We start from the raw sequence: 17,234 nt of genomic DNA on the forward strand, positions 1-17,234 counted from the left end.
AGACCCTATAGTAGTTTGATTTACTCATACAATTCTATGCTGGCTGCATCTACACAATCAAAGGAATCACTGGAGACCCTTGTTAAATACAGAATTCCAGACCCCAACCTACAATTACTACAGTGCAACCAGGAGAGGAACCTGAGAATCTTAACAGTTTTTATCAAGTGCTTTGGGTGATCCTTGGGCTCAAACAAGTTAGAGCAATCTTCTTAAACTTGAATGTGCATATAAATTATCCTGGGTTCTTAAAACAAAAGCAGATTCTGATCCAATTGGTCTGGGTGGGACCTGAGATTCTGCCGATCTAACAAGTCCTAAGGTGATGCTGCTGGTGTGAGGACACCTTAAGTAGCAAGGTCAGGGAGATTACGCCTCATCTGGCTTGTGTGTAAATCAGTATAGGCCATTACATTTTCCTTCTGCATCTGTGGATTCTCTACCAGTGGCCTCTCCCTTCCCTTGATGCTGCCCATTTCTCATTTTTCACTGATTGTATCTCTACAAGCTAGTGTGATCAGTTAAGGTAAGGCATCCTACTCTTCTCCACTTACTTTATAAAAAGTTCACACAAAGATAAAAACAGGCTGAAATAAACACCACACAGTAACTTACATAATGGGTTTATATTTAATGTAGTACTTCTCACCATGGAGATGTTAGCAGTTTATAAAGATTCTTTTGTTTTTGTTAAACATTAAATCTTTTCTCCATTTCAATGTCAATATAAAGTATTTTTTTACATTAAAATCTTTTCTCCATTTCAACGTTAGATACATCGAATACATTTTCTAAACTTTTTCCCCCACAAAGAGATAAGTTTTCATTTTTGACCAACTGTATTTAATATCTAGGTACAGTATTAACTTGGGAGATAACAAAACAAAAATGCATTAAAAATATGGAGAAAAGACTCCTCAGTGATGCAGGAGGCAGTGATTATAACTAAACAGTGGCAATTTCCTAGGATTCTGGGCAAGAGTTTTCTTCTTCTTATTGAGAATTCTGAAACTGAAATATTATGCAAAGTTCAGCCATCTCACTTCTTTCTTTGACCTTCTTTCTAACTAGCAAATGCAAATTACAGACGGCATTTTTCAGTGCATTATTTGTTGTGAAGAAAACGTTTTGTTTTCCATTTAACATAATATATCAATTTGTTCCTATTTTTAGGGAAATAACCAAGACTCTGAGGCTACCCTATTTACTGTTTCTTGAGAACTTTCAGACACCAAAACTCAGTTCTGAACCTCAATAGCACAAAGGTTTTCAGGGCAAGGTTTGATTCAGGAGGCCCTTCAAAGTCACATCTGTCCATTTCTCTTTCGTGCATATACCCCCAAACAAGCACAAATGCCTGTAATGCTGAGAACCACACCTAACAAGAGAGCGATTGCATTTCCGGCTTCTACTGCTTCAACAACAGGCAGCACCAGAAGCAATGAAAAGAGGACTAGGAACAATTGTGTTGAAACTGAGATCATGATGTTGAGATCTTGAGGTGACTGGTTCTTAAAGGCTGAAGGTTCCTAGAAATTAAAACATGGAAACAAAAAGGAACCATTAAAAATTCCTACCTTTTCAAATGACGGTATGAATACATGACAAATTACAGTTCATACAACCTTTTAAATCAGAGACTTTATAAACTATATTCAGACCCATCTCCTCATTTTATGGTGGAAGAAACTGAGGGAAGTAAATGGTACTTAAAGATGGTCATTTGAGGCTAATCGCCCCTTCTCATGATAATTCCCCTACTCCAGAGATTTTTCCCCACTCTATAACGCCAATACCGTGTGAATCAACAGTAGAACAAGAAAAGACAGAAGAGGCACAAGATACTAACTTGGAAACTATCCTAGTGAATGAAAATTATATTTTCTTAGGGTCTCTCCCATCCAGGAAATGCAAACAAATCTGGCAAAGTCAAACCACATATAACTCTGTGAAGTCGTGGGGGAAATAGTAAGACTTACCAAAGAAAGCGGCTTTTGTTTAATTCTATCAGTTCAGGATGCTGAGGCTAAGAGGTTCCACGTGACAGCGCCTATTATCAGAGGGGCGTAGCAGGATTTTAAAAATCGCACATTATTATTATTTTAAAGCGGCAGCTAGAGTCAGTGCAGAGCGGGGAGGTTATACGTAAGGGAGAAGAATGGGTAATAACTAACGACAACAGTTTGTTCAGGCAGGGGAACTAGATTTAAAAGTTGGTCAGTTAGCCTATAAAGGAAAAGCTAAAAAAAACCCCAAAAAACAAAAAAACAAGTTCGTTCGAGGACTTGATAGTAGGACTTTAAAAAGAATCCCTGCTTTGGCCCGGCAACGTGCAAATCTGCCCCCTGTTTTACAAATATTCTAGGCAATCTAAGTAGCCTTCGGGGACAAGTTCGTACATTACCTTTCAGGAAGCAGCCATTACAGGAATGGTGAGCAGGGCGGAGTCTCTAAACTACACTTCCCACAATCCCCGGTGACGACAACTCCCAGGATGCACCGGCGCGCTCCCCTTTAACTGGTTGCGGGGAGATGGTCGCGCTCTACCGGAGACGCTGAGGAGCGAGCTCCCGGGGCTTCTTCACGGGGCCGAACCTGTCACTGGTGAAGTAGTTTAGTGTGGTTGTACGGAAGCTGACACACACACAAAAAGGTAAAAAAGTGACAGAAAGTGTTTTTTTTTCCACCCTGTTCAGGGTTTCAAGACACAAGAAGTTTTGTCCTCTTTGACTGAAATGCAGACACAGCAGCCAGAAGAAGTCACCCGAGCAGAGCCATCTGTTTCAGATGCATTTAAACTAGCGGCTTCTAACATTTTTGAAGGAGGGAATCCCTTGACACCATCTTCCAAATGTGCCTTATGACATTTGTTAACTCTTAAGCAGTGGGGGAAAACATGTTTAATAGGACGTTTTGGAAAATGTCAAAAACATCTGTAGGGAAAAACAGGCAGTTTGAGGAAAAACAGGTTAAGCACTATAAGAAGGCCTCTGATTCAGGTTCTAGAGTTCTGTTTCCCTATTACTTCAGGAGTGCAGTGTATGGTACGCTTTAGAGATTTCTTCTCATGTGTTTATGATACCCACCCTATGTATCCCCAAATATTTATGGAAAGTTGTAAATTATTACTTTTAAGTCATAAGGATAAATTATTTGCATATGTAAGTCTTAGACCTTTCTGAAAGGCTTTCTTGAAGTCTAATTTAATCTATGAAGTCCTTACTGAACCTTTCTAATCACCCAGTCTTCTGAACTCTCATTTACTGACTAGAGGACTTATTTGGTACCCTGGAAATTATCAGTTATTAATGATGTGGGTTAGGAGTGAAGTCACTTGCCCTGTCTGAAAGTCCCCCTAGGACTCTCAGACAGAGCAGGTATATTTCAGTTCAGTGCCCATAATTGGCATGTAATTTTTTTATTGTTGTTCATCTTTTTTCTTACAATTTACTAATCTCTCTGGACTGACAGCAAAGCTTTATATTCCTAGCTTCTAACACACACACAGAAGGTGCTCAGAAATGTTGGCTAATAACAATTATTTGAATAAATAAATGTGCCAACAGGATTTCTTGAGAGACAAAGCAGTGCCAAATAAACCAAAGCAAGGTGTCTTGCAAATTGGAAGTCTATGGAAAATTACACAGTAATGTCAGCATTGCTTCTCTAAACTTGATTATTTTAACAAGTTCCGTCTTTGACTCCTTTGCCTTGAGCTACTTCTGGTTTTGTACCTTTCTAATCAGTTATATTTGAAATAGCAGCTATTTTAAAATACTCTTTTGCATTCTAGTGTGAACAATTTGGGGATTTAATTTTTCCCTATATGTTTATTCAGTTTGCTGAAGTCAGCAGAGACCACAGTAAATTTAGTATTATTACAGACTTGTTTCTAGGGGTGTCAGTGTTGAAGATAATGGATTAGTTTTAAGTTTGAAGGTCTGCTGATGATAAAATGCTTTTTCTTTAAATTATTATGTTAAGAGATCATGATGACCTGGCCTATCTGAAAAAGAGTGGCAGAAGTTTGTGTAGAGATGTTTTGGGCCCGTGTAGTTTCAAAATAAAATTGGTTAACTTTTCCTAACCAGCATCTACCCTAATCAGGCAATTTAACAAAGGTGTTGCTATATTTGCTTTTGTCTGCCTTATTACAACCCTAGTTTCCAAGTAGAATGGTATTCTAGTTCTCAGTGTTCTCTTCTTACTACCCTAACTAGTGATTTAAAAATAAATCAGACACCAAGGGGGCAAAGCGGCGGGGTGGTGGGGTGGTGGTGTGATGAATTGGGCGATTGGGATTAACATGTATACACTGATGTGTATAAAATGGATGACTAATAACCTGCAGTATAAAAAAATAAATTAAATCCAAAAATAAAAAAAAATAAATCAGATCATTTATTCCTTGCTTAAAGCTCTCCAGTTCCATCACAATAAGCAGAAGTCTATTTTCCTTATCAAGACTCACAACACCCTACACATTCTGGCCTCTGCCTGCCTTTCTGACATCAGCCTACTACTCACTCATGCTCATTCCAATCACACTCATCTTTTTGCTGTTTCTTAAGCATGCCAATTTTGTGTTTTTATTGATTCAAATTTTTATTGAATCAAATTTTGTTGATTAACGTTTAGTCACTGTTAACACTGTTCGTAGTAGAAACTACCTTATAAGTAGGAAGTCTGCTTTCAGGCTAAACCATGAAGGTATTTCGACTGAGATTATTTTGAGTCTTTATTCAAAATTTAGGTCTTACATATTTATTCAAAATTTAGGTCTTGGGCTTCCCTGGTGGTGCAGTGGTTGGGAGTCCGCCTGCCAATGCAGGGGACACGGGTTTGTGCCCCGGTCTGGGGGGATCCCGCATGCTGCAGAGCGGCTGGGCCCATGGGCCGTGGCCGCTGGGCCTGCATGTCCGGAGCCTGTGCTCCGCAGCAGGAGAGGCCACAGTGGTGAGGGGCCCACGTACCGCAAAAAAAAAAAAAAAAAAAAAAAAAAAAAATTTAGGTCTTACATATTTATTCAAAATTTAGGTCTTACATATTTTCTCCATAATATTAATAGCAAGGCTATTAATATGTATGTATAAGACATATGTATGTATAAGACACAGTAGTACCTAAAAAAGGAACTACTTTGTTCAGGAACCTGTCTATAATGGTCCCTATTTACTTCCTCTGTCCACTTGGCGTGCAAATATTGATTAAGTCCATCTGGATGGTGTATTTTTTTCTTAGCAATACCTGAATGGTTTCTTTAAGTACCTTTTAATGTTGGATGAGCAATATTGGCATTTTTGGTGAGACAGTGCTTTGTTGTGCCGACATAATATTGCAGGATATTTAGCATCTTTAACCCATGCCTGCTAAATGCCAGTAGAATCACCTAATCATGAAGACAATCAACTGCCCTCATGTATTGCCAGATAGTCTTTGGTGAGATACTGTCCTTAGTTGAGAACTACTCAAGATTTCATGAAGAAAATAAAAGGAGTAGTTGAAAACAGAACGAAACAGTACACACACACACACACCCCAACATCAACATGGCAGTGCTCTAATGTTTTAGATTCTTTCTTCCTTGGTTATGCTGATTTTGTTGTTATCTACAGATTTCCTTCTGTGTCCTATCAGCATCCTTGCCAGACAGTTTCCACTGGTCACTTTTTAATTCTTTTTTTAAAGAATTATTTATTTATTCATTTGGCTGTGCCAGGTATTAGTTGTGGTCCTCGGGATCTAGTTCCCTGACCAGGGATCAAACCCAGGCCCCCTGCATTGGGATTGTGGAGTCTTAACCACTGGACCACCAGGGACGTCTCGGTCACTTTCTTATAACAGCGCCGATATGCAAATTGAGGTGAGATTTCTGCTTTTATCTCTGCCACTTAGTCTTTAAGCTGTGGAGAGGTGCTCTGATGTAGTATATGGAATATTAGCTTTTTCCCTTGCTAGTTTTATGAATTTGAGTAGTTAATCTCTCTGAAACTTACTTTCCTTTTATAAAATATGCTGTGTGAGGATTAAATGAAATGTTTCTAAAGTGACCAAAAAGTTACCAGAGCTCAGTACTTATCAATTCCCTCTTATTTGTAGATCTGTTCCCCTGGTTACTGATTAAGAGTTAGGGTCTTTGGGGTTAGACCAGTTGGTTAGAATTCTGGCCCTGCTGCTTACTGACTGTATGACAATAGAAAAGTTAGTAAGCTTTTCTAAGACTCAGTTTATCCATCTATAAAATGGGGTATAATAGTACCTACTTCATATGTATATTATGAGGATTAAATGAGTTAATTTCCAGAATTAGTGGCTAGCATATAGTAAGCCCTCATTAAATATTAACTATTGTTACTATTTGCTGTTGATCAAATCCATGAAATATATGGGGTCTTCAGGATGTGGCTTCTCTCCATTGTGAATATGCTTTTCTGCAGACAAACATGGTAAATAGAAAATGTCTATGGAACTCCCTGGATACAGAGACATTTTAGGCTTCCTAGGCTTTGGGTTTGGAGCTGACTGGAAAACACTCCCCTGGTACTCAAAAGCTGTCCCTTTGTTGCCTTGATGGGATTTTACTATTTATTTCATACCTACTGGTGGTTACGTTTATGTTTAAAACATATTATCCATTCAGTTATTGTCACATCATTGATTCATCATATTAGGTCCAAAGGGTTTTGAAAATGTGATTGAGAGGGTCTAGATATGGGTGAATAGCTCCAAGAAATCATTCAGCTGGAATGAACTCTGTGGCCACCCCAAGAGAACCCAGCAAACAAAGACTCTTAATTCCTTTTGAATTCTAATTACAGCAGCTAGTCTATAACTCTGCACTGCTTTTTCTATAAATTGCAGCAAAGGAAATGACAGCATTAGAAGATTTGCTAAGAGGGAATTATAATAATTGAGACTGTAGGCTCAGAGGAATGTATTACTCTTGATAGATTGTTATGGGATACTTAATTGCAGAGCTTGCAGGACAGAAGGAAATACTTTTGTATTACCCCTGAGAGATGGCACTGTACACAGTGTTGAACACGGTACCAAGATTTTTACCTTACCTCCTTGGCTTCAGTAAGGTCCACTGTTTGAAGAGGATAAACATTATTCTTACAACCCCTACTTAGAACTAATTTGCTTATACTCATGGATGAAGGAACTCTATTTTCCCAGATAGCTTCAAAAAATCATGTTTGTTTCTTTTTAAAGTTTGTCTTTGACGTATAAGTCAAGAGTCATATAATTGGTTTTCATTAGTTTATATTGTATACTGTAATTGGAAATGTCAACTCAGGGTTTACTAGTATTAAGTGATGTAGAGGCAGGGATTAATTTCTGGGATACAGTGAATATAATGATCTCCACTCCTTTGACCTGAAGCTGCTTTTTGATTTCTGACGTGCTTGCAAACCATCTTAATGAACTGTTATTTCTTAGCTATAACTCAGATTTAGATGTTTTGTTCAGATCACTGACCAGGACAATGACTGCCATGTTGTACATGTGTAGTTCCCTCTTCTAAAACAGATGATCATTTCCTTAGCAGTACTAGAGAGGTGAGCAGCTTCTTCTGTGCCAAGCATCTGCTAGCTACAAGTTCTGCCTGTGAACATCTCTGATAGCAACATGAACCACAGATCTTCTGAAGCAGTGCCACATTCCATCTCCCCTGACATTGCCCCGCCCAAGCTGTCTGAATGCTTCTGCAGGCTTTTATATAGTTCCTCTTATGGCATTAAGTGTCTGGTGTTATCAGATCCAAAATTTAGTCTTTCAGTTTGGAAGAACCTAAGCTTACACTATCCTTCACTGAAACAGAGATCACTGGTAGCCGATGATACTCAGAGACAAAGAACCTTACTTTAGACACTTATCTGAGTGGTGGAGGGCAAAATTTCACAAGTCAGTTTTTACTGAAAAGTGGTTTCTGAGAAGAATGAAGAAGTGGCTTCTGCTTATTTTATAACTGTTAGAAGTGAGTCATTGGTAGACCCTGAAGGAAGGCGCTTCTGGTATCCATCAGAGAAGGCATGATAGACTGACATCAAGATTTTGCAGTGACTGATTTGTGTCAGGAAGTTCATACAACCCAGACTTCCTCATTAGCAAGTGAACCAAGCCAAGTGAGTGGAGACATTTTATTGGAGCTTCACAATTAAAAAAGGCCAACCCGGAGTTAATCAGTATTTCCCATCAGTAACAGGACATTCATCACTGAGACTGTTACATTAGAGCCAACTAAGCTAACAGGATGAGATACGCTGCACTTTCCAGAGCTATTCAGCTGCTGCTGAGTCTAAACACTCTGGTGTCAGTATCTTACAGACATGAATGGGCACGCTGCAGAAGGTCATTTTTTTTTTTTTTTTTTTTTTTTTTTTTTTGCTGTACGCGGGCCTCTCACTGTTGTGGCCTCTCCCGTTGCGGAGCACAGGCTCCGGACGCACAGGCTCAGCGGCCATGGCTCACAGGCCCAGCCGCTCCGCGGCATATGGGATCCTCCCAGACCGGGGCACGAACCCGTATCCCCTGCATCGGCAGGCGGACTCTCAACCACTGCGCCACCAGGGAGGCCCCAGAAGGTCATTTTTGACATGGTTCCCGGCACCATCTAGAGCCCGTTGCCGATGTAACCTTGATTTCCACTGATGAACCTCAGTAATCTGTGGGAGTCAATTGCACATACACGAGCCTATGGTGTCCAGGAAGCAGAGGAACCACACCCACAGGCACTGACAGATTCAAATTTAACATTTCTGGGCTTCCAGGAGCAGGCTAAGAATACCTGAACGGGACAAATTTATAGATTTGAAAATTTGTGAAATTATCTTTTTATGTAGTACTTTATCCATGGTAATGGACTGATTAAAAACATTGGCTTTGGAGATGTCATCAGTTGGCCCATCTCTGCCACTTACTAACTCAGTGAATTTGTGCAAATTATCTAACTTCTTTAAACTTGAGTTTTCTCATCTGTAATGAGAAAATCACCAATCTTTTGTAGGACTTCCACTGTAGATTAAATGAAGTGACACATAAAATGCTCAATATGGTCAGTGTCTAGAACTCTCATCGATATGGGACTAGCTGATCAGATAATATTTAAGTGCTGCACAAGGAAATTTAAAGTGAGGATTATCTTGCCTCACGGGAGGGTGAAAAAATATTTCTTATGGGAAAAAAAATATTTTCCTAGAAAACATGGTTTCATGATACATGGGCTAGGACTGATTGATTGATTTATATTTAATAAACACTTAAATAGTGACTAATATGTGTCAGAAACTATTCCACACATTAACAAACGTAAATCCATTTACTCCTTAAAATAATCCTGTGAGGGAGACACTATTATTATCCCCTGTTAATAAGGTGAGGAAACTGAGTCATGGTTAAGTAATTTATCTGAGGTCACATAAGTGAGTGGTAGAATCAGGTTATGAACCCAGGAAGTCTGACAAAGACTGACTCTTAATCATTGCCCACATGGTTTCATGTGGAAAATGTCCACAGGATCAAACTGCATTTTAATTATCTTTGAAATAAGGTGCTCTAGTGTTGCTTGGGAAGCCTAACTGTGGTGAGTCACTGAAGAGTTGTTGGTGTTTATATACTTCCCTCTAGGCCCTAGTTTGGTGAATGAATGAATACCAGTATTCACCTAATTTGTTAATTGATTTTGACTTAGATTTAATAGGTATATACAAAAATGTTTTTTAAAAATTAAGGGATGTTTGACTGAGGCTCAGAAGAGCACTTACTGATGGGCACAGGCATCATATATCAAAGAACATAGATTGTGATGTGTTGGCAAATCTCAACTATCATGAAATCACTGAAGTCCATATAATATACAAAATTCAGAAAGGAAGAAAAGAAAGTTAAAAGAACCTTTTGAAAATCTTTGCTTAGAAGTGAAAAACTTAAACTAGTCATTGCAAAAGTATAGAGAGGTTATTAACAATTTAGTATGTGCAATTCATAAGGAAATAGTAATTCCTGTGTATAGACCAGGGGCTCATTATGATTAAGCACTGGTAACCATGGAGACAGCATGAAATTTATAAAATTAAAAACATACCAGATAGAAAATGCAGGTAGCATAGGAGAGTGAATCATGCTCAACTTGTCTTAGTGTGATTTCTCTTAAGTCTAAAGACTTAAAAAATTTCTATCTGGCCGTTTTCTGAGTAAAATCAACTCATTTTTCAGATCCTGAATTTCTTCTTTGGATATCTTAACTTGTTCTTTGAAAATGCTTTTTATCTAGAGTCAATTTAGACATGATAGTATGTGTTGGGGTAGAGTTTTTATAGGTAAGAAATATCTTGGAAGTGGTAATGTTTAGATCGATCTTGGGAACTTAAATGAGTACCTGAACCTTTTATGTAGATATTTTATGTAGATATTTACTGTGAATTTTCAGTTGACATATTGTAAGTGATTGGTCACTTTAGTTTTTAAATCTGTTTCTTTTGCTAAATAATTTAGATGGTCCAGGTAGAGAACTTTATGGTATAACACCAGTTTCTGTCATGGAATGATTTCTTCATCCATGAAATGGTGAGCTGGAGAGCAACAATAAAGTTTCTTTACTCTTGCCTGTAATATTTTGATTGTTTATAAATCTATCCCCTGAGTCCTTTATGACAACAGGTTACTTGCTTGTAGATATTTTAAAAGTTGTATTGTTTGAATTTAAAATCTTCATGAATAAAAAATTATGACAAAAAGATCTTACTTTCTGGAAGAGTGATTTTACTCAAGGAGGTTGCCAGATTTTCTATTCAAAGGAAAATTCTTTATTTAAAAAATGGAATAGATTATGTTTTAACAAATGATTGCAGCTGGTTCAGTTGAGGAAAAAGTCCCAAACAATGCTCTTCACAGTTTCATTTGATTGTGATTTGGACCCACTTTAATGCATTTTAAGCTCTCATTTGTCAAGAGAGTCAAAATAAGTCACTGAACTCAATCTGACAGTCAAAGTGAAGCACTGCTTTTGTGAGCATGCCTGTCAACACTACGATGTATTAAAGTGAATGTGGTGTACTGCATAAGAGTGGAGACATAACCCTTTCATGTGCTCTGCTTTAGTAGGATGCTTAGTAAGAATACTCAACATACCTTTTGGTCACCAGGCTTTTAAAGGTACCTCAAGAGACAACAGAGAGCCCAGGGATGAGTGACAGAGTTCATTCAAGTGATCCAAAAATTGGTCCTGGAAGAGGGTTCTAAAAATGTATTATGTGGTTCACTTGCATCCCAATTACATGGGGAGTTTATTTAAAAATGCAAATTTCTAAAACAAGTTCTCTAGGTAGTTCTTAGGTTCATCAGCTCTTAGAACCTTTGTCGTTGGGGAGAATAAGTTATTGGGCCTGATTATTTGGGAAGAGGAAACATAGAGGCAACTGAACAATGATCTTTAACTTAATTAATAATAAGTTTATTAAGACCCAATTTGAATTATCCATCTTGCTCTCATGGACCCCTTTTCAGCTGCTGATGAAGCAGGAAATACAAATATTTCTTGCTATTTGTTCATGTTTCAAGTGGCATTTTTTTCTCATTATTTCTTATAGACTTACCTTTCTCTCTCTCTCTAAAACTTACTTTTTTTTAAAATTTAATTTTATTACTTTTTTTAAACAGCAGGTTCTTATTAGTTATCCATTTTATACATGTTAGTGTATATATGTCAATCCCAATCCCCCAATCTCTAAAACTTACTTTTTAAAAAAATGTATAAAACATTCTGATGATTTCCATCTTTAGAATTGTAGAAACATCTCATTCCTCAGAGAAAACAAAGCCTTTCCTAGCAGTAAAAGGGACTCAGTCACAAAATGGACAGTATCGGCAGCTTTAAAACATAATAATGCAGTTGTGACTTTCACATGGTTACTTCTTACAACAATCTTCTGTTAAAGATTAGGACAAAGCATTAAATGCAACTCGCGGGAGGTGATCAGAAAGGTATTATGTGGTTGGTTCCTAACATGTAGCTTTCTGGTGATTCAACATTAACCAAGGATTGAATTTTAAAGCCTTGGACCTATCTTGCCTAAACATTTCTTCTCTCAGTAGGTGTTTGGAAGGGAAATGGATAACCTGGAGTGCTGGTATTCTAAATTGCTGGCTGAAGGCCCAGCCATATGCTTTGGAACTGCGACCAGCAGGTAGCAAGATAGTTCTGAAAATTGAGTAGCTCTAACAAGTGTTCTTGCCCACACAGTTACAGCTGGATAAAGTGGGTCTTGGGCCCAGGTCTTAACCTCTTTCAGTTATCTCTCACCAATTTCTCATACTGTTCCAAGTATTATAATATCCTTGTAGTAGCATTACGTAAATATTTATTGAGTAAATGAATAACTTGTCAACTGAAAAAAATGCACAATGTGAGAATTGTGAGTTAAGTTTTATTTGGGGCAAAATGAAGACTATAGACTGGGAGACAGCCTCTCAGATAGCTTCTGAAGAACTGCTCCAAAGAGATAGAGGAGGAGAGGTCAATATATATATGGTTTTGGCGAAGGGGGATACGTGCAATCAGGCACACATTTTGGCAGAAGGTGGCTGCTAGTCATGAAGAGCAGATGTCTCTGTTAGTGATTTTAGTGCTTTTCTGGATATGAGAAGATACAAGAAATTGGTCTCATAAAATTTTCTCCTGAAAATATCTTAACTATCTGAAGGCCTGTTGTGCCAGTTTTTTTGCAGAGAACAGAGTGCTTCAATCCTGATCTCCACCCTGAACTCCTTTCAGGGCATGTTGAGGGTCAGCGACTGCAGTGGCTAGTGACTACATCCTTGTAGAGGCAGATGGTGAGCAGCAGTCTTTAGTTGACACACTGAGACTAAAGTTTTAGTCAACATAAAGCTCAGTTTGAATCGATATGTGTGACATAGCCATGGAAACAGTGAATGTAATCGTGGGCTGCAGGAATAGATGTGTAGTATCTCGAATGGAGAGGGAAAGTTCTGCTTTGCTCTTTCCACTTTGGGCCAAATCTAGCAATATAGTGTTCTTTTATGGGTTCCCCACTTTCAGAGAAACATTAACAAACTGGATATTAACCAGGACTGTGCTATGATAACACTAGAATTGTTAGTTGAAAAACATAGTTGAAAGACTATGGGATGTAAAGGAAAGGACTCATTGAGACTAACTAGTATTTTTGATAGCTCATCCCATAGGAGAGGCCCTAAACTAAAGGGAAGGAATTGGAGTTGTTCTGGATGGCCAGTGGGTGACAGAGATAGAGAGGCAAGTATTAGCTCAATATAAGGGAAAGCTTTCTAATGTTCTAAGAGAGAAATGGCTACCTTGGTGAGCAGTGAATTCTTGATCAGTCAGTAGGCTGGCTTAATGAACACTTTACATGATGTAGAAAGGATTCAAACTTCAAAAGCATGATTAGTTTACATGTCCTTGAAGGTTCCGTCTGAACTTGACATTCTTTCTTTCTCTTATCTCCTCCTCCTACCACCCAAGTCTTATGCTAGTTGTCTGGTGCTCATTTTAAGAGTTTATTCAAGAGTCTCTGAGACACTGCTATTTATCTTTTCAAAGGCTTTATTCTTAGTATTTCTTTCTTTATTTCAAATTGGAAGGGAAAATGGACTTCTTTTTCTATTTCTGAAAAGAAAACTTTGTTAATGATTTCTTAATATTTATAAATACATAAGTATATATGATATATTGTTAATATTGTTCATATTTTATCACCAGTCTGTGTAACTGATACTGTTTCATAAACTATCATGTAGTACTAAAGTGAACAGGTGAAAAGTGGGTTCTGTATATTTTATTCAGACCAGCGAAAGTTTATAATCTGAGGATCAAGATAAAAGCTTAATCAAGCTTTTGAATGTGATGTGTCCCGAAAATGGATTTGTTGTGGAATACCTACAAAATGCTTCCTGCCATTAGTCAGAATGATCTTAACAGACTTGTGGATATCAAGTCATTGTACTGTACATTTGTACATTTCTAGGTGATTAAATCTTGGGCCAAAGTAAGTTTTCATATTTCTTCTTATCCTAAATTTCAAATTGTGCTTTCCTGGGAAATGAACTATTTTGATTTAATTTCTGAATGAGTAAATCTGTGAAACACTGGACATCAAAGTACAGTTGACCCTTGGGCAACATGGATTTGAACTGCGTGGGTCCACTTATATGTAGATTTTTTCCAGTAAGTGTATTGGAAAATTTTGTGGAGATTTGTGACAATTTGATAAAGCTCTCAGATGAACTGTGTAGCCCAGAAATATAGAAAAAAATTAAGAAAAAATGTCCTGAATGCATAAAATACACGTAGATACAAGCCTCTTTTATCATTTAATACCATAAAATACACAAATCTATTATAAAAAGTTAAAATTTATCAGAACTTAAACATACACTTACAGACTGTACATGGCACCATTTGCAGTTGAGAGAAATGTAAACAAATGTCAAGATGCAGTTTTAAATTATAAGCGTATAGGGACTTCCCTGGTGGTTCTGTGGTTAAGACTCCATGCTTCCACTGCAGGGTGCATGGGTTCGATCTCTGGTCAGGCAGCTAAGATCCCGCATGCCGCGGCCAAAAAAATAATTATAACTGTATAAAATCTGTAGTACATTATTGTCCTAATTTAATAATTTCGTAGCCACCTCTTGTTGCTATTGTGGTGAGTTTGTTTTGTAGCAAGAACTGTATTAGAAATTTTTGTGTTTTCTTAAAGTAACAATGTTTCCTATACTGTATTATGAATGTGACCATAATACTGTATGCCATGAAAGTTTTATAACAATTCATTCATTAGCATATAGGCTAGGCTACTGTGAAGCACTCCTATAGATTACACTAGGCTACTATAAAGCAATTATATTGCTGCTTCATTATTAATACATGAGTCATTATACCTGTAAATAAAAATGAATTTCTCTTTCAATATTTATTTATTTATTTATATGGTTGTACCAGGTCTTAGTTGTGGCAGGCAGGCTCCTTAGTTGTGGCATGCGGACTCCTTAGTTGTGGCATGCAAACTCTTAATTGCGGCATGCATGTGGGATCTAGTTCCCTGAACAGGGATCGAACCCAGGCCCCCTGCGTTCGGGGAGTGTGGAGTCTTAACCACTGTGCTACCAGGGAAGTCCCTATCTTTTTGTTTTTGCTGTCTAGTGTTAGTATTATGTATAACATCTACAGTGTTTTATACCATATAATAGAGTATTGATGTAGATACTGACAGACAATTCATCTTGTCAACAGTTGATGTAAACTTATGGCATCTCTAAATACAATATAGTACTGTAAATTTTCCTTATGGTTTTCTTACTATTTTTTCTTTAGCTTACTTTATTGTAAGAATACAGTATATAATACAAATAACATACAAAATATTTGTTAATCAACTGTTTATGTTATCGGTAGGGCTTCCAGTCAGCAGTAGGCTATTAGTAGTTAAGATTTTGGGGAGTCAGAAATTTTCAACTGCATAGGAGTTGGTTCCCTTAACCCCTGTGTCATTCAAGGGTCAGTAGTATATTTGACTTTTGAGCATGTGAGTACCAAAATATGTGCAGTGTGCTGATCTGGAAACATGTTGACCCTGCTTTTCATACTGTCTAGGTGCTTAGCTACTCAGTTAGGGAAGCAAAGCCTGAAAAAAGACCTAGGTTAAATTTTTGGTGTCTTCTTTTCTAAACAATTCCTTGGAATCAGTTGTTTAGGTAAGAGATTTTCTCCCTGGATTGCCAGAGAGTTTGGGAAGGAAATGTTCAAATTCTTTTTAAAATTAATTTCCTCTTGAAAGTAAGAAATACAGATTTACTAATATTTATCACGTGGTTTAACACTGGTGCCCTTACACTGCCAACTTGTGAAATAATCATGTGTTCTAAAGAGTCTTCCAGCTATTCTAGGAAGAGTGAGAGTCAACCATAGTGCCCATATTTATTAGTTCACTTTCAACGTATAATTGTTTACTGTAGTGTTTGTCTTTCTGGTTAAGTAGATGAGCATATCGTGCTATCTGGTTTTGATTTAATTAACTTTCAAAGATTCTTGCAAAAAAACCATGGGTTAAATATAATACTAACCACTCAAAGGACTGTAAAATGAATTTCATGATTTAATAAACACAGCCAATAATGTGCCTCATCTATTTGGATCTTTTTATCTTTGTTTAGCATTTTCTTTTTAGCTTATGACAATCATAATTGAATTTAGAACCATACTTTTGAATCATAGCATCAATAAATGTTAAGCTAAGTTTGAGAGAAATGATGTATATTTGATTACATTGATCTTTATTTTAGAATTTTTATTAAGAATATTTTAGTATGAGGAAAAATTTTTGGACCACTAATTAATAAACTGAAGTTATGTAAAGTTTTAATTTCATTTTTGTTTTATTTTTATAATACTTCTATTATTGTGTTTTTGAAATGTACCTACTAGCACAGTAATGGATATACTTTATATATTATATATATGAATATTTAAAACACTTTTACTCATAAAAGTACATAGTTCAGTTGACCCTGGAATAACAGAGATTCAAACTGCACAAGTCCACTTATAAGATTTCTTTCAATAAATATACAGTTGGCTCTCCACATATGCTGGTTCTGAATCTGCTGGTTCTGCACCCATGGATACAGAGGGCCCACTATGGGACTCAGGCATACTTGGATCATGGTATCCATGGTGGGTCCTGGAACCAATTCCCTGTGAATGCTGAGGGACAACTGTAGAAAAATCTAGAAAAACTAGTCTAGGTTTGATACACTGGGATTGAAAGAGAAAGACACATATCATTTTATTTTTCCTGTAAAACATAAAAGAATGGATCTCTGCCTCCACTTGCATCTTCCTTTCTCCAACAGGAATAGGGCCTTGTCATTCAGTTATAGGAAACTACTTTTAAGTTAGTGATTCTATTTGTACTTGACAGAAATTTCTACTTAAAGGAAACAGATTTATTTTTGTGGGCAAGCCTCCTTTTCTGTTTGGCAGCTTGCATCTATATATAAAAGTTATATTTTCTTAAAAGGATAGCACATCAGCATTTGCTGTTGTACCGTGATCTATTTAGTTTTTGTGTCCATATGCTCTAGAAGAGAAACTTAGGTTTGTATCAACTAAGACAAATGAGACTACAGTTAGGCAGACCAACTGATTTAATTTCTACTCTTCAAAATGGTGGCACCGAAACAACAACAACAAA

The 17,234-nt window shown here is 37.2% G+C and overlaps 1 protein-coding gene across 1 annotated transcript; it reads right to left on the reverse strand.

Annotated features, from left to right (window-relative positions):
* Window positions 1-616: 616 nt before the first annotated feature.
* SMIM30 (small integral membrane protein 30) lies at window positions 617-2,458 on the reverse strand. Its single transcript, XM_082632784.1, has 3 exons — window positions 2,405-2,458; window positions 1,980-2,050; window positions 617-1,529 (listed from the first exon to the last, which is right to left on the reverse strand). Exon 3 carries the CDS (start codon window positions 1,482-1,484, stop codon window positions 1,305-1,307), a length of 180 nt encoding a protein of 59 aa, XP_082488910.1. The 5' UTR covers window positions 1,485-1,529; window positions 1,980-2,050; window positions 2,405-2,458; the 3' UTR covers window positions 617-1,304.
* Between the last annotated feature and the right edge of the window lie 14,776 nt (window positions 2,459-17,234).

Source organism: Mesoplodon mirus (assembly GCF_964341445.2).
Source record: "Mesoplodon mirus genome assembly, chromosome: 9".
Lineage (NCBI taxonomy): Eukaryota > Metazoa > Chordata > Mammalia > Artiodactyla > Ziphiidae > Mesoplodon > Mesoplodon mirus.